Genomic DNA, 20,425 nt, shown 5'->3' with positions numbered 1-20,425 from the left:
TTTTCCAGTGAATGTTTTGCAGAGCAACCGGAGCCTGTGAAGAAATGGGTCCTGAGAGTCAGGTCACTCATCGTCCAACTCCAGGGAAATTTGCGCCACAAAGATCTCATTCCCAGGCCCTGGACCAACATGGACCAGATCGATCTTTATCTACTTCTCTGTAAGCCTTTTGGCAAGCAAGCTCCTGTGTGGCTTGCAGGGGGAAATAGGGTCATCTCTCATAATCCGAAGGAAAAGATATTAGCCTGAGAACAAAACCAGTATTCTAGCAATATAAACCCAGAGGGTGCGACTGCCTTCGGAATAATGTATCCCGTTCTGGTCACCTCTCCTAAAAATGGATATTGTAGAGTTGGAAAAGGTTCAGAAAAGGGCAACACAAGAGATCAAGGGGAGGGAGCGAGCCCCCTATGAGGAAAGGGTGCAGCCTTTGGGACTTTTTAGTTCAGAGAAAAGGTGTGTAAGAGGCAGTGGTTCCCTCGCTTTGAGAAGCCAAGTTACAGGGAACCAAGCAGAAGGCCTTCTCGGTAGTGGCACCTGCCCTGTGGAACGCCCTCCCACCAGATGTTAAGGGAAGCTTTTAATGTTTAATAGGTTACTGTATTTTAGTCTTTTGTTGGAAGCCGCCCAGAGTGGCTGGGGAAACCCAGCCAGATGGGTGGGGTATAAATAATGAATTATTATTATTATTATTATTATTATTATTATTATTATTATTATATGATAGAAGTTTATAAAGTGAATGTGAAATATTATAATATAATATATAGGAGGGTAAGGGACAGTAGAGGGAAGTCACAAGAGTGTTTAAATGTTTGTAATCTAGGTTGGTAGTGTAATATGAATTTTGTTTCGTGTCTATGTGTTTGTTTGTAAAAATTTTCTTTAAAAAGAAAAGAAAGAAGAAGTTTATAAAGTGATGCCTGGCATGGAGAAAACAGATAGAGAAAAATTATTCTCATTCACTCATAACTTGTGGATTCAGGTCATGTAAACGAAATGACTTATTCATGCAGCACATTGTTAACCTTTGGAACTTGCTTCCACAGGAGGCAGTTATGGCCACAAACCTGTATGGTTTTAAGGAAGGATAATGGCTCTGTTCTGCCTCCATAGTTGGAAGCAGCAAATACTTCTGAATCCCAGTTGCTGGAAATCACAGGAGGGAAAAGGGTTCCTGTGGTCAAATTCTGCTTGCAGGGCATCCATCTGGTTGGCTACTGCGAGAACAGGATGCTGGACTAGACAGTGCATTGGCCTGATTCTGCAGGCTCTCTCTTCTTTCTTATGTTCTTAACTCCCTTGGCCCAGCAGCTCTATGTCTCTGCTTTTTTAAAAAAATGCCTGACAAAATTGCAGGATTTTCCAAAGCAACATTATTTTAAAATATAAGAAAAGGCCCATTGAAGCCATCGTCCTGTTCTCACAGTGGCCAACCAAACGCCTGTCCAGCAAACAGGATTTGAGCACAAGAGCAATTCTCCCCTCTTGTGGTTTCCAGCAAAGCCTCTCCTCCCCCCCAGAGGGGAGGTGTTGTGAGCGGGAGCTGTTCCCGTGTCAGCAGGGGGCCGTATCATGCAAAAGGCTGGGCTGGATGAATCCCTAGCTGGAGGAATTAAAGAAACTTTTAATGAGGGTAAAAGAGGAGAGCACAAAATATGGTCTGAAGCTCAACATCAAAGAAACATCAACTTTCCCAACATCAGGGTCTTTTCCAGGGAGTCTTCTCTTCTCAATCCCATGGACTGCAAGAAGATCAAACCTCGCCATTCTGAAGGAAATCAGCCCTGAGTGCTCAAGGAAGAACAGATCCTGAAGCTGAGGCTCCAAGACTTTGGCCACCTCATTAGAAGAGAAGACTCCCTGGAAAAGACCCTGATGTTGGGAAAGATGGAGGGCACAAGGAGAAGGGGACGACAGAGGACGAGATGGTTGGATAGTGTTCTTGAAGCTGCCAGCATGAGTTTGACCAAAATGCGGGAGGCAATGGAAGACAGGAGTGCCTGGAGTGCTCTGGTCCAGGGGGGTCACGAGGAGTCAGACACGACTAAATGACTAAACAACAACAACAACAATGTGATCAAGCATGCTGACATCAGGTTCAGCGAGGCGGCCCTGTTTAGAGACCATGGAGTTCATTTGTCTGATCAAGGAAATGATGTGTGGTTGGCTGATATCATCAGTAGCATTAGGGATAGTTTGCAGCTGTGACGGTATTTGGCAGCAAGCCTCTTCGGCTCAGGTGGCGGTTAGGCATTGGAATACGTGTGCTGTGTTGGAGGATTGGGTATGCGCCATCATCTACCCCTCCTCTTTTGGTTATTCCGTGAAAGGAAACCAGAGGTCATGGATCCTGTCCGATGCCCTGCTGGTGGCTAGGGCCATGGCACGACCCCCGGTGATGTCATGGGGGAGCTTCCAGTTGTATTTGCAGCAACAAGTTCCTCCCACTGGTTGTTAACCCCTGAAATGACTCCCCACTGAGTGGGGTGGAGTCATGTATTGCTGTTTCATCCAATGCCTAAGCCAATACCACTCACATGCTGTAACCAATAAAGTTGTGGCCTTCTTTAGCCTATTAACCTAAAACACGTGTCCTTGTGTCGTATTTACCCCTACGCGGGTTGCGGGTTCTCGACTCACAAGTTGCTTTCAGAGGCATTGCTAACTCCAACTGCACAGGAAGAACACAACCACCGGGGCCAATACAATGGTACCTTGGGTTACATACGCTTCAGGTTACATATGCTTCAGGTTACAGACTCCCCTAATCCAGAAATAGTACCTCGGGTTAAGAACTTTGCTTCAGGATGAGAACAGAAATCGTGCGGCGGCAGCAGGAGGCCCCATTAGCTAAACTGGTGCTTCAGGTTAAGAACAGTTTCAGGTTAAGAACGGACCTCCGGAATGAATTAAGTACTTAACCCGAGGTACCACTGTAGTTGGCAACTCACAGGAGTGAAAATCAACAGAGAGAGCAGACAATGCACTTTTATAAATATGTGTGTGCACTGCAAAACTCTCATTGTCCCTAAGCCGGTGGTTTGGTTAGCAATGGTTTTGTTTTTGCTCTTCAAAACCTCAGATTTATTCATCCCCTGCCAGGTCCTGGCTTGACCCCGTCTCCTCTAGCCAGCATCCCCCTCGCCTGTTTTGTTTTGCCCAGAGATGCTTTGGCTCCTCCGCTGTGGCTCCAATGTTTCCACCACACTCAGTCATGCGCAGCACCTAACAGCTGACATGTGCATTTCGCTCTGCCTGTTTCTGCTCGGCCCCCATGCTCGGAGCTCAGCGCCTCACCCGAGACCCTCCAGACAAAGGAGGCGAGAGCCCTGTGCCAACACCCCAATGACTCTCCCTTCCTCCCTCCCTGTGGAGGGTTTTCACCTCATTAAAGATTAGAAACCCAAACACACCAAACAGAATCAGGATAAGAACAAGCTTGCTTACCCTAAAATGCTTGGCTGTGTTTGCACATTCCTCATGCCGAATTCCTACGATGAAGAGGTGCAGAAGGGCTTTCTGAAGGAGGCACCTGCAAGAATCTCCAGACCTGGACCCCAAGATCTCTTGCCACTTCCCTCTTTACCATTTGTTGTTGTTGTTTAGTCGTTTAGTCGTCTCCGCCTCTTCGTGACCGCCTGGACCAGAGCATGCCAGGCACTCCTGTCTTCCACTGGCTCCCACACTTTTGTCAAACTCATGTTCGCAGCTTCGAGAAAAATGTCCAACCATCTTGTCCTCCGTCGTCCCCTTCTCCTTGTGCCCTCCATCTTTCCCAACATCAGGGTCTTTTCCAGGGAGTCTTCTCTTCTCAAGAGGTGGCCAAAGTCTTGGAGCCTCAGCTTCAGGATCTGTCCTTCCAGTGAGCACTCAGGGCTGATTTCCTTCAGAATGGAGAGGTTGGATCTTCTTGCAGTCCATGGGACTCTCAAGAGTCTCCTCCAGCACCAGAATTCAAAAGCATCAATTCTACTGCGATCAGCCTTCTTTATGGTCCAGCTCTCACTTCCATATATCACTACAGTGGTACCTCGGGTTAAGTACTTAATTCGTTCTGGAGGTCCGTTCTTAAGCTGAAACTGTTCTTAACCCTAGGTACCACTTTAGCTAATGGGGCCTCCCGCTGCTGCCGTGCCGCCGGAGCACGATTTCTGTTCTCATCCTGAAGCAAAGTTCTTAACCTGAAGCACTATTTTTGGGTTAGTGGAGTCTGTAACCTGAAGCGTATGTAACCTGAAGCGTATGTAACCTGAAGCGTATGTAACCCGAGGTACCACTGCACTGGGAAAACCGTAGCTTTAACTATACGGACCTTTGTTGGCAAGGTGATGTCTCTGTTTTTAATGTCTCTGCTTTGCCGTTTAACCATTTCAAAAACAACACCTTGCTCACAGGTAGGGAATGGACCAATGGGCTGAGATCAGAAGAGGGGGGGCCTTGATAGTTCCTCTGCCCTCAGAGGCCTGGGGGTGGTGTGCCAGGAAAAGGCCTTCTCTGTGGCAGCCCCTAAGTGTGGGATTCCCTCTCCTGAGCAGTGCACCTGCCACCTTCGCTGTACAGCTTCCAGAGGATTTTGAAGATGCACCTGTTCACCCTGGCATTTGAAACTTCAGGTGTAGCATTTTAGGACCTGCCTTATTTTTACAGTTGCAAGTTTGTTTGTTTGTTTGTTTGTTTGTTCAAAAAACATTTTCTATTGTGCTTTAATGCTCTAATGCGCCCAGAGACTTAGGGTGAAGGGTGGATAATTAATTAACGTTTGGTTTCTCATTTTTCCAGTTTTCCACATTTTCATATCAGCTTACAAAACACCAAAAGACCTCGTGGAAATCCGTCAGCCCATCAGGGGGAAAGGTGATGTATAAACATTATTATTATTATTATTATTATTATTATTATTATTATTATTATTATTATTATTATTGTTGTTGTTGTTTGGTATCATTCGTAGCCAAGTAAGATTGTCTTCCATAAACACGGTTTTAAAAATGAGTCCGTAAGTGACTGTGGAGGCCAATTCTGGATCCACACGTCCTTCCACAGTGGGGACATGGGTTTCCGGGTGGGAGCTGATCACGGTGTTTCCCAGTTGTCAGTGACAACAATAATTTCAACTAGTTTACATGTTTTTTCCAGGCAATCCTTGCCTAATAGTAACATTTTTGCAAAGCCATTTCCCAACATTATTATTTTAATTATTATAAAATTACCTTTTGCTAATATGTACCCTGACATGAACACTTTAGTTGTGAGCACATTTCCTGTTTGGAGTAGTGTATTGCAAAATTCAGAAAAATGCAAAACCAAAGGACACCTGTGTTCCGGTTCATGTATAGTTTCAGGAACAAAATCAAATTCTGCCCCACCCTTCCTTATAGGGTGCCTGGCCCCCCTGCAAAGTCCTATGGCAAGGAGGCCTCAGACACCCACCCTTTGAACCTTCTGAGAGGCAAATCTGTGTCCTGGGCCTGAATCCGAGGTCTTTTTAGCATCTTCCGCTGCCCCTACAATGTACCCCATCTCTATCACACACAGAGAGAGAATCGTGGCTTTTAAATTAAAATAAATTGAAATAAATAAAGGTCTTATGTATATAATAAAGGTTCATAAATGTACCAAGCAAAAGGGTATATAGATATATAGGCCACATGTCTGAAGCTGCACAGGAGAGCAGCCAGGAAGCCATTTTGACTCCCAGGCTGACCAGGTGTTTTCTCTGCAAGGTCAAATGGAGGAGCCTCCCCGTTGTCTTGTCCTTCACAAATCTTGTCTTGAGGGTATGTCTGTGTATGAACAAGGTGAGCCTGTGACCTGGCTCAGGAACTAAGTAGTTATCATTACAAAAGACTGGCCAGGCTCCCCAGGGTATCCAATCAAGTGAGCATTAACAGGTAACTTGCCAGACAGGAGTTAAACAACACGCTCAGATTTCTGTTGTAGACCACCCCTTTCTGCGATGTAGGTATGATGTATCTGGGGGTGGTCTTGGACTCCAGGGCAGGCAATTTAAAATGTCTTTATATGGGCAGACACAGCTTGGTTCTGGGTCCTCCTCCTTTCCTGCGTGTGAAGGGGACACCCTGTTGCAACAGATCAATAAAGATCAGGCTTACTAGCTGCTTTGCTTCTCAATATTCTCTGGCTGGCCTCTGCTTTTTTCCTCCGACTGATGGAGAACCTACAAAGGACTCTATAAGGGCTCTTGTGTCCCTCATAAGGGAAAAAAGGCAGATTTTCGTTTGTTACAAAATTAAAGCGAGGAGAAGCTGGAGGGGGACATTTCTTCGCCCTCCCACAGGCTGAGGCCACATTCAGCCACATTTGCCAGTCAAAGACGCTGGTTTTGCCTCCTGCCCAAAGCAGAAAATAAAAGGCCATTTCATGTGCTGGGCAGCCCAGGGAGGCCCTGCGGGGAGAGGCAGGCAGCCAGGCTATTTCAACCACTGTGATCATTTAGTGGCTGACCCCAAATCCTTTGATGCCAGCCTGACGCACAGCTTGTTAATGATTTCCTTGACATGGGGGGGGGGGAGGAAAGTGAGGGGTGTTGGTTCAGATCAGTGGCATGCCTAAGAAACGCTTCTCAGGTGCCTTGACCCTGCCAGTGCTGGATTTACGTACAAGCTAAACAAGCTATAGCTTAGGTCCCCACTCTCTTGGGGGCCCCCAAATAAATTAAAGAAAAAAAACCTGGATGTACATTTCCAAAATATAAGCTAAAAACAAAGAAAACCTACAAACAGCAAACGTGTTTTGTGTTGTGTAGGTTCCTATGATGTAAGTAATGGGCCCCACCTGCTGGCCTGCTCCCTAGTAATAATAATAATAATAATAATAATAATAATAATAATAATAATAATAATAATAATAATAAAATAATAATAATAATAATAATAATAATAATAATAATAATAATAATAATTTATTTATACCCCTCCCACCTGGCTGGGCTTCCCTGGTTTGCTCATTTCTATATACAGTGGTACCTTGGTTCTCAAACAATTGCATTGTACACGTTAGAACACTTAATTTCATATTAATTAAGCTTTATATAATTATTAGTAGTTTGCATCATATATTTAAGTTTATTATTAATTTTGTTGTGAATAAAAAATCATTTTAAGTTAGAGCTTAATAATTATTTCACTATTAATATACTTCTTAATTGTATTTCAGTTCAACAATTACTTTGATAAAATACATATTTTGTTATGTGCAAATGGCTTTCGATACCTATTGGGTCCAACAATTACTATACAGCATATATTCAACACACACACAAAATAACCAGTGACAGTGTGTGGTTGACAAAGGACAGCTGGACATAGAAAGGGCCCCAGTACCTTCAGGAGCTGAGGGCCTCATCAAACCTAAATCCGGCCCTGGCTCCTGCTCACAACAACCCACCCCCCTGCAAAACTGCAGTGTGGATGGCATTTTGCAAGTGCATTCAAGTTACAAATAGAGAAAACATTGGGAAGAGTGTTTTCTGGCGGTAAGAGCTGTTGGACAGTGGGACAGCCTTCCTTGGAAGGTGGTGAACTTTCCTTCATTGGAGGTCTTTAAAGAAAAGCTGGATGGCCATCTGCCAGGCATTCTTTAGCTGCAATATCTGTGTTGCAGGGGGTGGACTAGATGGCAACTGGAATCCCTTCCAACTCAACAATTCTGTGATTCTATTGTTACTTTTTGCAATCTCTCTCTCTCTCTCTGGGAATCATAGATCTGTAGAGTGGGAAGAGAGCACAAGGTCCAACCTGCTGCAATGCAGGAATCGTTTGCATTGACCAGCCAGTCAGATCTATCACCCCCTAGGCTGTTAGCATTTATTCAGCAACAATCTGTGGTTGAATGCTTGCTAATTTCACTCATCTTTCCAGGTGGTTTGGGAGCAGAATGTGTCAAGAGATACAGGGAGGAATGGGTCAGGGGAAGGCTTTCACAATCCCTGCGGAGCACTATGCAATATTCAGGAATTGGGCTACAAACATAAGGAGAGCCTGCAGGATCAGGCCCATGGGGACCACCTAGCCCAGCATCCTGTTCTCACAGTGGCAAACTGGATGCCCCAAAGGGGAACCCCCAAGCAGGATTTGAACTCAAGAGCAACACTCCCCTCCTGCGGTTTCCAGCAACTGATATTCAGAAGCATGGCTGCCTCCAACTGTGAAGGACCATCAATAGCCCTCTCTTCCTCCTCTGTGAACTTTTGCCTGATCTTCTTTCGAAGCTATCCAGGTTGGTGGCCCTTCCTGCCTCCAGTGGAAGTGAGTTCCGTAGTTTAACTACACCCCACAGTTTAAATATGATCAAGCATTTTCAAGAAGCAAGCCCCAGCGCATGTAGCAATTTGCAAATGAAAGTTCCTTTGGATGTCTGGCATGTTTGCATGCTAGATGGCAGCTGTCTGGCTGATTCAGAGTTTCTGATCTTTTTCCATATGGTTGGCCAATGTTCTCTGATGCATCTAGCCAGACTGAAGCATCTTTAGTCCCTCGTGGGTTATTTTTGTCCCATACTAATTTTAACCATCCTGCACAGGGTGATATTTATCCAGGGCCGAGTCCTCTGACTGACAGCTTTGCTCAGAGAGTTTCCAGCAGGAACCAAGGCCAGCCAGAACTTCTCTCTGGCTGAACAGGATTACTCCAGAACTGAATGCCAGCAAATAGCACAGATTCCTTATTACGAAAGGAATTATGTCTTGGTTTGCTGCAACATTGTTGTCTGAGACTTGGAACAATAGGCAACACAAAGAATGGAAAGCTCTGAAATTAGTCTAGCAATTACACAGAATTTTTAAAAAGCAGAGCAAAGTTTTCCAAAGGATGGTTGTTGCACTTCAGTCTGGCTTGACATCTAGTTGGGAGCACCCCAAAAAATGTTGCCAGACAAGTGAATTGAGGGACAGTGGCTACTGCCAGGCTGCACTCAATGGGAGGAACTGTTGATGGAGACCATATGGATGCCTAGTTGAAACATGTCAAAGCACCTTTCCTGTCACATGTGGCGCTCCCTGCCTCAAGAAAGATTTGTTCGGTCACCTCCGAGAGAGTGTTGCATCGCCACCACTTAAAATATGTTTTTGATTCTGCAACATTTTGACCTAATTTCACTTGCCCTCTCCTTTTTAAACCCTTCATTACTTCACTCTTTCCCCAAAGAGATTTGAATGCCGTTGTTGTTGTTTAGTCGTTTAAAGGTCAGCCCCAACACTTAGAATTGTGCTCAGAAACGTACTGGGAGCTAATGTAGGTCTTTCAAGACCAGTGTTATGTGGTCCCAGCGGCCGCCCCCAGTCACCAGTCTAGCTGCCGCATTCTGGATTAGATGCAGTTTCCAAGTCACCTTCAAAGGTAGCCCCACGTAGAGCATGTTGCAGTAGTCCAAGCAGGAGATAACTAGAGCATGCACCACTCTGATGAGACAGACAGCGGGCAGATAGGGTCTTAGCCTGCGTACCAGATGGAGAGAGTAGACAGCCGCCCTGGACAAAGAATTAACCTGCACCTCCATAGACAGCTGTGAGTCCAAAATGACTCTCAGGCTGCGCACCTGGTCCTTCTGGGGCACAGTTGCCCCATTCAGGACCAGGGAGTCCTCCATACCCATCCGCCCCCTGACCCCCAAAACAGTACTTCTGTCTTGTCAGGATTCAACCTCAATCTGTTAGCCGCCATCCATCCTCCAACTGCCTCCAGGCACTCACACAGGACCTTCACCGCCTTCACTGGTTCTGATTTAAAGGAGAGGTAGAGCTGGGTGTCATCTGCATACTGATGAACACCCAGCCCACTGGGTGTGCTTTCGAACTGCTAGGTTGGCAGGAGCCAGGACAGAGCAATGGGAGCTCACCCCGTCGCAGGGATTCGAACCGCCAACCTTCTGATCAGCAAGCCCAAGAGGCTCAGTGGTTTAGACCACAGCACCACCCGCATCCTAACTAGCAACTAATATCCATGATGCCTTCCCCATAATTTGCCAGCTAATTCTTTTTTTAAGTGAAGATGCCTGGGATTGAACCAGGACAGTCAGCATTTGGAATATGTGCTTTTATCTATGAGTCATTGTCAATAGTTCAAATAAATGCATTTCCAAGGACTGCCCTAACCCTTTCCTTTTCAGTCCCCCCCCCCCAATGCTTTGGCTGAGATTCCTGCATTGCAGGGGGTCAGACTACATGACTCTTGAGGTCCCTTTCAACTCTACCGTTCTTTGATTCTAAGAAAAAGAATAGAAACACATTTCTTATTTCCTCTAAGGAGCTCAAGGCACCCTATATGGTTCTCCCTCTCTCCATGCTGTCCTCAAGGCAACCCTGCGAGGGAGGTTAGGCTGAGAGACTGTGGCCGGCCCACAGTTGCAAAACACAGTTTGTGGCTGAGTGGGGATTTGAACCCTGGTCTCCCACTCTGACCACGGCGCCAGGTCTACCTGCATGCAGACTGGCAAGCTTAAACAGAAACAGCAAAATGAAACGGGGCCTGATGGTAATCCGGTGAGGAATGTAAGCAGTGTGTGATTTTTAAAAGCGTACGATCCGCAGATCTCTCCTGGAGAAGCAAAATGTCAAAAGGGTGTAACTGAGGTGTGCCGGCATGTATTTCTTTGGGGAAAAGTTTGAGCAAGTTTCCAAAGGAATAGAAGAAACATTTAACTGATAGACCTTTAAACACTCGCACAAAACTTGATCGTTCTGCTGAGTCACAGGAGGCTGCCCAAGGGAGAAGGAAAAACCTGTGAGGGACCTTCTCTAAAAATTACCCCTAACCATTAGGTCCAGTCTTGGCTGACTCTGGGGTTGCGGCGCTCATCTCGCTTTATTGGCCGAGGAAGCTGGCATACAGCTTCCGGGTCATGTGGCCAGCATGACTAAGCCACTTCTGGTGAACCAGAGCAGCGCACAGAAACGCCGTTTACCTTCCCGCCGGAGTGGTACCTATTTATCTACTTGCACTGGCGTGCTTTCGAACTGCTAGGTTGGCAGGAGCTGGGACCAAACAACGGGAGCTCACCCCGTCGCGGGGATCCGAACCACCAACCTTCTGATTGGAAAGCCCTAGGCTCTGTAGTTTAACCCACAGTGCCACCTGCGCCCCTCAAAATGAGGAGGGGGAGAACCGTTTTCTAGAATCATGGGGGAAAGTGGGATGTGATTGCAATAAAGAACAAGTTCTTATGTTGTCAACTGCCCTGGGATCGTTGGACGAAGTGTGGTATATACATTTAATAAATGACGGTGGTGATAATATTGTCCAGGCAGGGACCACCAGGCCACACATTGTGGCAGAATCAGGGGTCTGTTTTGGGTGTTCCCAGAGATGTATGTTTCAGATCTCTGCATTTCTCATTCATTCATTCTTCCCAGCTGTCAATCATTCTGACTCCCCTCACTCCTCCGCTATCCTCCCTTCATTCTTTCTGCCCTCCAAAGTGGTGGCAGGAACATGGTGAGTATTGGGGCGGGGGCAAATGTGAGGGCTTTGCGGGCAAGCTATAGGGGAGGGGAGATTTGGGGAGCTGTGAGGGGAGGGGTGGGTGAGGTCTAAAGGGGGCGTGTTGGCAATGGGGCAGGGTTGGCGGAGGTTTTTGAGCCAGGAGAGCAGAGGCGGCAGCCTCTAGTACACAGCATATACAGTGGTACCTCGGGTTAAGTACTTAATTCATTCCAGAGGTCCGTACTTAACCTGAAACTGTTCTTAACCTGAAGCACCACTTTAGCTAATGGGGTCTCTTGCTGCTGCAGCGCCGCTGGATTTCTCTTCTCTTCCTGAAGCAAAGTTCTTAACCTGAGGTAGAATTTCTGGGTTACCGGAGTCTGTAACCTGAAGCATATGTAACCTGAAGCGTATGTAACCCGAGGTACCACTGTATCTCAGAAAGTCATGGCACATAAGGAGAAAGAGACAGGGAGGGAAAAGGAAAAATGCAAGCTTAGGCACCAGTTCTTAAAAGTTCACAGTTCTTATTGGAACCACCTGGAAATGGTTCGTGTAGCCTAATGTTTTAGCTATTTTTAATTCTGAATTGTGAATGGTTGCAACCTGCTCTGGGACCTGATGATGAAAGGTATGTTAATAATAATAATAATAATAATAATAATAATAATAATGCACATTGCCCCTTCCCCCCAGAGATCCTCGTCACTTTAGTTTATCGCCTACCTAGACCTAGAGCCCCCAGCAGCCTTAACAAACTACAGTTCCCATGATCCTTTGGGCAGGGTGCTTTAAATGTATAGCATGCACACAGCCTGCCTGTAAGATCTGTTGAACAGTGAAACGTACTTGCTCAGGAGGTGGTGGATGAGATCACTGGATGAGACTGTTGCCCTGCAGGGGGTTGGACTAGATGACCCTTGGGGGTCCTTTCCCATCGTACAATTCTGTGGTTCCACCTAAGAAACTATGCACAGAATCGCAGCCTAAGCCTACTGTGGCTTCTGGACCAGGTAAGTGCTTCAGAAATGCACAATATCTTAAACTGGGAGTGGGGAGCCTGATTTATTATGAACTGTTCCTTTCCCAAACAACCATTGGGAGCCAGCAAAGAAATGAAGGGTAATCCAGGGTTTTGTGGAGCACAAAGCACCCGCTCCCCTCTTTGAAACCCACCCCTCTCCTCCGCCAAACAAAGGAAAGCGAAAGGGCACAGATAACCAGCAGCCGGCCAGCCAGCCAGAACCCCTCCAGGGAACAATTGTTCAGGATTCACCGCAGGAAGTCCAGCCTAACCTCATTTCCTCTACGGCTTTCGGGAACTTAACCCTCAGGTCGAGATGCAGTCCAAACCCACAGCAGGATGGCCGCAGGTCACTTATAGAGAAAATAACGGCCTAATCCCTTTCCCTGCCAAGGGATCATCTGTGAAAGGAGGAGGGAGAGAGATGTCAGAAACACTACTAAAGGAAATAAGATGATCCCAGGGCAAATGCACCGTGTGGATTTTGTGAGGGGTCCAGGCTGTGGATTTTATTATTTATACCCTACCCATCTGGCTGGGTTTCCCCAGCAACTCTGGGCAGCTCCCAACAGATTAAAAACAGAATAAAACATCAAGCATTAAAAACTTCCCTAAACAGGCTGCCTGCAGATGTCTTCAAAAAGTCAGGCACAGTACCGGTAGTTGTTTATTTTCTTGATATCTGCTGGGAGGGCGTTCCACAGGGCGGGTGCCACCACCGAGAAGGCCCTCTGCCTGGTTTCCTGTAACCTCACTTCTTGCAGTGAGGGAACCGCTAGAAGGCCCTCGGAGCTGGACCTTCATGTCCGGGCTGAATGATGGGGGTGGGGACGCTCCTTTAGGTCTACTGGGCCAAAGCCGTTTAGGGCTTTCAAGGTCAGCACCAACACTTTGAATTGTGCTTGGAAACGTCCTGGGAGCCAATGTTTGGCTCCTGCATCCGACAGTGCTTTAAAAGTAAGGATTAGGCCAACCTGGTGCCGTTCCTGAGTTCTGGACTGCAACCCCAGCCAAACCAGCAAGAGCCCCTCTCAAGGTGTCAGAATGATAAAATTGAAGAGTTGGAAGGGATCACAATGGCCATCTAGTCCAACCCCTTGGGATGCAGAATCACAGCTAAGGATTCCTTGATGGATGGCTTTCCAAACTCTGCTTACAAACCTCCATTGATGGAGGGCCCACAACCTTCCCAGGCAGTCCACATTCCACTGTCCAACAGCTCTTTGCTCTTTCCATCATTGCCTTGCAACCTGCTCTGGAGAAAGGATGGCAAGAAAGCAGGGGATCCTTTCACCTGACACAAAAAGAGGGAGACAGTGTCCTCAGAATGACTGAGGATATGAAAAGGGCTTTTTTTTTCAGGGAGGTGTTCAGGGTGAGTTCCAGCACCTCTTTTTCTAGAAAAATAGCACTGGGTACCAGTATTAATGTGGTCACCTGATTTGGTGTTAGGGGTAGAAAAGGTGGAAATGTTCTCCAGGATACAGGTGAGAAGTCTCACCTGCAAGGAAGCCCACTGCAGGGAGTTCCTGGGGTTCAAGCAGCTGATGAAGACACAGTTTTCAGCATCCGGTTTTGGATGGTGCCAAATAGCCAGGCGGTGTAGGGAAAAAATGGCTCATCTGTGGGTGTGGTGTAGTGCAGTGGTTAGAGTATTGGACTAGGAGCTAGGAGACCAGGTTTCAAATCCCTGCTTGGCCATGAAGATGACTGGCAGTAGCTCTTTGGGACTTCAGACAATTGTTTCTCAGAGCTTGTAGAGCAGATGTTCTACCATTGAGCCTTCCCTTCCCTGTCTCTCTCAGCCTGTTCTGCAGGGTTGTTGTGAGGATAGGTCACTTTGAGCACCTTGGACAAAAAGGTGGGATATATAAATATCCCCGTGGAGCAGATAGGGAAGAGCACAGCTGGATGGGACAAATGTTGGAGGATAAACCAATCAATGTCCAGTGCCCGAGGGCCTTCTGGTGGTTCCCTCATTGCGTGAAGCAAAGCTACAGGGAACCAGGCAGAGGACCTTCTCGGTGGTGGCGCCCGCCCTGTGGAACGCCCTCCCATCAGATGTCAAAGCAATAAACAACTACCTGACATTCAGAAGACATCTTAAGGCAGCCCTGTTCAGGGAAGTTTTTAACGTGTGATATTTTACTGTATTTTTGGTTTCTACGGAAGCCGCCCAGAGTGGCTGGGGAGGCCCAGCCAGATGGGCAGGGTATAAATAATAAAGTATTATTATTATTATTATTATTATTATTATTATTATTATGTGGAGGACAGTTGTCAGCTGTAGTGGAAGAGTCTTCTTCCCTCCTAAGCAAGACTTGGTGGGGAAACGCAAAGGACAGCCAGGATGGGAGGTCTTCTCCAAGCAGATGATGAGAACCTCAGCATGAGAGGCAGGAGGGAGAGATCTGAAGTCTCAGGGCATGAGGGCATCTCCCTTGGCTGGATATGAGTTCTCCTAGTAAGCTGCCTTATACAGAGTCAGACCATCTAGTTCCATATTGTCTACACTGACTGCCAGCAGCTCTCCAGTAAGAGACATTCTTATATAAGTAATAGACATTCCTGGGGATTGAACAAGGGACATTCTGCATGCCAAGGCGATGTTCAGCAAAGAGGTATGACCTTTTCTAGGCAGGAACATAGGACCAGGACCAGGAACATAGGACCAGGAACTTGATGTGTCCATCAAGTTCAGCATTGTCAACACTGACTGGCAACAGCTCTCCAGGGATGCACGCAGGAGTGTCTCCCAAGGAAGATGCTCTACCCACTGAACAATGGCACTTCCCTCTCTGCAGGGAAAGTGTCTTTCACATGCCCCGGTGGTTCACTTACAGCAATTTGAAGGAAAAAGCACACCTCATGTTGGTTGGAGACCCTCCCTGGAAGCAGAACTACAACAAAATCAAAGTAAATAACCATTTACGGCCCTTTCCCGATGCCTCAAAGACAGAACCAGTTTGTATGTGTGGAAGGGTGGCAGCCAAGGGAGGGGGTTCCAACAAGAGGGTTACTGATCCCTATAACCCAGACAGGCTCCTCAACCCTCATACCTGGATAGGTCAAAAGGTGTCACCTGCTTTGACTGTTTTAAACATTTTATTTTAAAACACTGGAACTCCCTGCCTATTAATCTCAGGCAGGCCGCTTCACTGTATGCTTTCGGACACCTGCTTCAAGACATTAATGCACAAAGGAGCCTACTCAGATGTTTAGAAAGCTGATGTTATTCTTCAGCCTGTTGTTAAATTAACTTTTTGAAAGTTTTAGATTATCGTTGTTCACTTTTCTTAGCGATCATTTCATTGTTTTATCTTTTTCATAAACCACTTTGAGGTGGCTGTTATACAGTCAAGCAGCCTACAAATTTTATGAAATAAAAAAGTAACAAATTTATTTGTAACTCTTCCTGGGATACATGGATTCAAATTACACACTCGGCAAGGTACAACCTTGAGGGCCAGTCACTGCGTCTCAGCTTAACCTGCCTTGCAGGGCTGTTGTTGTGGGGAACAAAATGAAGAGTAGGCCCTAGAAGACCTGGGTTCAAATCCCCCCACTCTGCCATGAAGCTTGCTAGGTGTCCCTGGGGGCCAGTCTCTGCCTCTCAAGCTATCCTACCTCACAGGGTTGTTGTGGGGGTTAAAGGAGGACGGGGAAAGCCATGTATCCTTATGCTCTTTGGAGAAAAAGGTAGAATATAAATGCAATACATTAACAACAGACGACGACGACGACGACAACAACGCAATGATTATCCTCCATGCGCAAAGGTGCGCAGGTGAGGCATAGACAGGCGTGGGCACCGCCTCCCTTACCTGGATGTAGGCTCTCTGGAGGAAGCTGTAAGGCACCCTGCGCTGGAAATCCGCGCGCACCTCGTCGCTGGCGACGTGTCTGGAGTCCGCCCCGGGCAGCGCTTCCCGGCGGCAGGAGCGCAGGCAGCGCGCCCGGCGGAGCAGCGCGCCGAAGAAGCGCAGGTCCCGCCGGGCAGCATCCTCGCGCGGCTCAGCGTCTTCGAGCGGCGCCTCCCGACGGCAGCGCAGCGCGCAGCCCAGGCGCGCCTCCCGCAGGCGGCGTTCGGCGCTCAGCGCTGCCTCCAAGTAGCGCACGGCGCCGGCGAAGTCCCCCTGCGAGTGCGCCTCCACGCCGGCTGCGTAGAGCGCGTCGTAGGGCGGCCCGGGCTCCGGCTCCCCGGCCCCCGACGCCCCCAGCTGCAGCAGCAACAGCAGAGGCTGGAGCAGAAGGAGCAGCAGCCCGGGGGCCATCCCCGCCGCCCCGCTTTCCGGGCTGGGGCGCGCCGTCGAGGCTGGGCAGGTGGCGACGGGCGCGCCGGACGGGGCGCACGGAGGATGCTTTGCGGAGGAAGGCTGCGGAAGCTGGCTGTCGAGCGACGGGCGCTCCTGGGAAGGCAGGAGGGAGGGAGGCGACGAAGGTGGAGCCCTCCCCCTCGGGGTTTCCCCTCCGCCCGGGCCAGAGGGCCGGGAATGCCCGGGGGGAGGAGAGGCTAGCCGTCGGCGCTTCCCTCGGCTGCGAGCGGAGCAGGAGAGCGAGCGAGAAGCCGCTGGGGGGAGCGCTCCGTCTGCAGCCCGGCCAAGCTCGCTCTCTCTCCTCCCCGGCTGGCTGCTGCGCCGGAACCGGCAGCGCTTCCAGGGCCGGGCGCGCCTCTCGCCCGGCGGGCGGCTTGCCTGCTTCGCCCTCCTCTGCTCGCCAGAGGGACTGCTTGCCTGCCTGCCCTGCTCGGCGGGGCGGAGAGAAAGAGCAGGCGGAGGAGGCTGTCCCTCGAAGGCTACCGGCGAGGAGAGAGAGGAGCCGGCCGCGCGGCTTGACCTGCGGGGGAAAGGGGCTTCCCCCCTTCGCAGTTTCTTCCCACTTTCCTCCCCAGCCCTCCCTCCGTCGGAACAGCGGGTGCTGGAGAGAGAAGGCGTCGGGAGGGCACGGCAAAGTATCATTCGTATTAATATCGTTATCATATTTCTATCGTGCCTTTTGCCGGGCCGGGACGCGAGGCGGCTCGCGCAGAGAAATCAGAACAAGCTGAAAACAGAGAAAGAACAATCGTCAAAATGTACTTAGAAATAAAATAATATCAATTGCTGGTGGTTTTTGGATTTCCTGCTCATCCGCAACCGAAAGGTCCTAGGGCGCGTTTGGCAACGTAAAAAGGCCAAGTTAAAATGAGGGCCACCAACTTAGCTCAGGTAGAGGCTCATCTCTGGGTCCGAGCGCCTTGTCTCAAGTATTTATGGTAGGAACATGTCGACACACCTTTTTCTGTTGCAGCTACCAGCCTGTGGAACTCCCTGACTCAAGAGAGATTTGTTTGGCCAGCTTCTGGGCTTGCCAAAAGCACCTCATTGACTTCTGTGAGAGGCAGTGGCTGGGGCAGTTGGCCCTTTGACTGGGTCCAGAAGCCCAGGACTTTTCTCACCCTGATTCATTCCACCAGGACCCCATACTCTGGCCTCTGACTTTCCTGCCACTTGAGTGGCCTTATCTTTGCACATTGCCTCAGGGGAGTGAAGAAAATTCTTGGAGATGATTCACACCCTGCCCGGCATTTTCTTGATCTCCTGCCCTGGGGCAGAAGATATAGAAGCATGATTAGTCGCACCAACAGGGTAAAGAACGGCTTCTATCCGTGGGCTGTTAGGCTGCTGGATGAAAAGATGACAACAGGGCAACAGACTTTCGGGTTTGGTGGGTGTGCGTCAGTAAACGAGGGGAATTAAGACTAAGAGAGCTGAGTGGGGGGTGCTCATGTAATCTCACTGTATAAAAGTTGTGCAAGTGACAATAAAGTATTTCAATTTCAATTGCAGTGCTATTATTTTCATGCTGTTTAGTCATGTCCAGTATTCTTTATGCTGAACAGAAGCTGCAATCCTTTGCATGCTTTCCTGGGAGTAAAGCCCCCTTGAAGACAAGGAGATTGAATCCTGAATACACAATTACGCCCATAACTGAGCACAGGTGGTTAGAGCATGGTGCTGATAATGCCAGGGTTGCAGGTTCGGTCCCTGTATGGGACAGCTGCATATTCCTGCATTGCAGGGGGTTGGACTAGATGATCCTCAGGGACCCTCCCAACTATGTGAATTCTATGATTCTAAGGTCTAAGAGCAGTGGAATCCAACAGAAGCAGTTTCCTTGTGAAATTTGCTTAGGGGCAGATTTCCAAAAACAAGCTGTCTAGTCTGAGCTTCATTTATCCACATTCAAAAATGTCTCTATAAAATTTTTATTAAATTTTCTGTTTTACAATTTAAAATACTCATTTTTACAACCTTAAAATATCAATGACTTCCCTTCCTCTCTTTCCATGGTTCATTTTACATATCAGAAATCCCTGCATATCTTACAAAAACTATACCATTCAGTATTCCATCATTACATCCATCAAGACTTATTTACACTGTTGAATTTATCTTAGTGCTGCCAGCATTTTCAGATGTACACAATTATTTCCCATATATTCAATAAACGTTTTCCAGTCTTCTCTAAATGTGTGTTCTTCTTGTTCTCTTATTCTATACGTTAAATCAGAGGAGTGCTCTGATGGTGTTTCCTGCTTGGCAGGGGGTTGGACTCGATGGCCCTTGTGGTCTCTTCCAACTCTATGATTCTATGATTCTATGAAATCTGCAAGCTGAGCATATTCTGTCAGCTTAAATTGCCATTCGTCTTTAGTTGGGACCTTGCTCGTTTTCCATTTTGGGCTAACAAAACATGGGCCGCAGTAGTGGCATACATAAATAACATTTTTTAGCACCTGGGAATTTCAATCTGAATTATCCCCAACAAAAAGAACTCTGGTTGTTGTTGTTTTGGAAAGTACTTTTAAACATTTTTTTATTTCCCAATACTCTTTTACACGTCCACCACACGTGAAAGAAGGTTCCATCCACCCCTTTGCATCTCCACATTCAAAAATGTTTGCAGCATCAGAACATAAGAAAAGCCCTGCTGTTCATTTGTGGTGGTCTTTGTTTTCTTGTGTGAATGAACAACCACACCCTAGGCCAACCCCAACCTCTCTCACCACCAAAGGAACACAAGTGAACAGCAGAGAACCTTCACAAGCAATGCTGACACAAAACCCCACATATATTAAGTAAAATAGAAACATTGCCACCCGACCCCACTCATCTTCCCCCCTCCACCTTCTTCCCCCTTTTCTTCCTAATGTCTCAACAAATGAAACTGATTTGTAAAAAAAAAAGGTTATATGGAAAAAAAATATGAGAGAGAGACGTTGCACACACCTTTGTAAATCAATACAATCTTTAATAAAAATACATTAAAAAACAAAACAAAAGCCCTGCTGAGTCAGGGCAATGGCCCATCGAATCCAGGATCCTGTTCTCATAGTGGCCAAACAGATTTCTCTTCTGGGAAGCCTGTAAGCAGGATTTGAGCACCAGAGCCCTCTGCCCTCCTCTGGTTTCCAGCATAGCTGCCTCTGACTGTGGAGGGCAAAGCATAGCTATTCTGGCTAGCAACCATCAATCACCATTGATACATCAAGGCTTTCCATGAACAGGGACACTGAGTCACTGACCACCAGCAACCCTTCAGGGGGAGGGGGCTTTCCCAACTCTACTGGGAGTTGCTGCAAATTCAGCCTGTGGAGTTCTCCAGCCAATAGCCCCTGCAACTGCCAGCATGCTCATCTGTCTTTTTGCAAAAATAAATAGTTCCGCTATGGTGCCAAGTCCTTCTCAACTCCCACCCCCTGCAGAGAGAATGATTTATGGCATGGAGGTGCCTCATACCACCTGGGTGGGTTTAATTAGGGAAAGCCTGTCCTTACAAGTTAACAGGGTTATGCAACAAATGTTTTTTTTAAAAAAAACACAACACAGCTGTAGAGTATGCATTTCTTGGGGGGGGGGGTTTAGTATGCAGCAGGAGGAGAACATGAGCTGTCTGCGAACAGCTCTCCAATCTGACC

The 20,425-nt window shown here is 47.7% G+C and overlaps 1 protein-coding gene across 1 annotated transcript in view; it reads right to left on the bottom strand.

Annotated features, from left to right (window-relative positions):
* The window catches only part of P3H2 (prolyl 3-hydroxylase 2), a 112,173-nt gene extending 94,717 nt beyond the window's left edge, over positions 1-17,456 (bottom strand). The window contains exon 1 of the mRNA XM_081910878.1: positions 16,290-17,456. Coding sequence (XP_081767004.1) covers positions 16,290-17,444 — 1,155 coding nt within the window. The 5' untranslated portion in view covers positions 17,445-17,456. The remainder of the gene's footprint in view (positions 1-16,289) is intronic.
* Between the last annotated feature and the right edge of the window lie 2,969 nt (positions 17,457-20,425).

This window comes from Podarcis melisellensis (assembly GCF_964234715.1).
Source record: "Podarcis melisellensis genome assembly, chromosome: 5".
NCBI lineage: Eukaryota > Metazoa > Chordata > Lepidosauria > Squamata > Lacertidae > Podarcis > Podarcis melisellensis.
The sequence above is the reverse complement of the archived record's forward strand: the minus strand, read 5'-3'. Positions and strand labels throughout refer to the sequence as shown.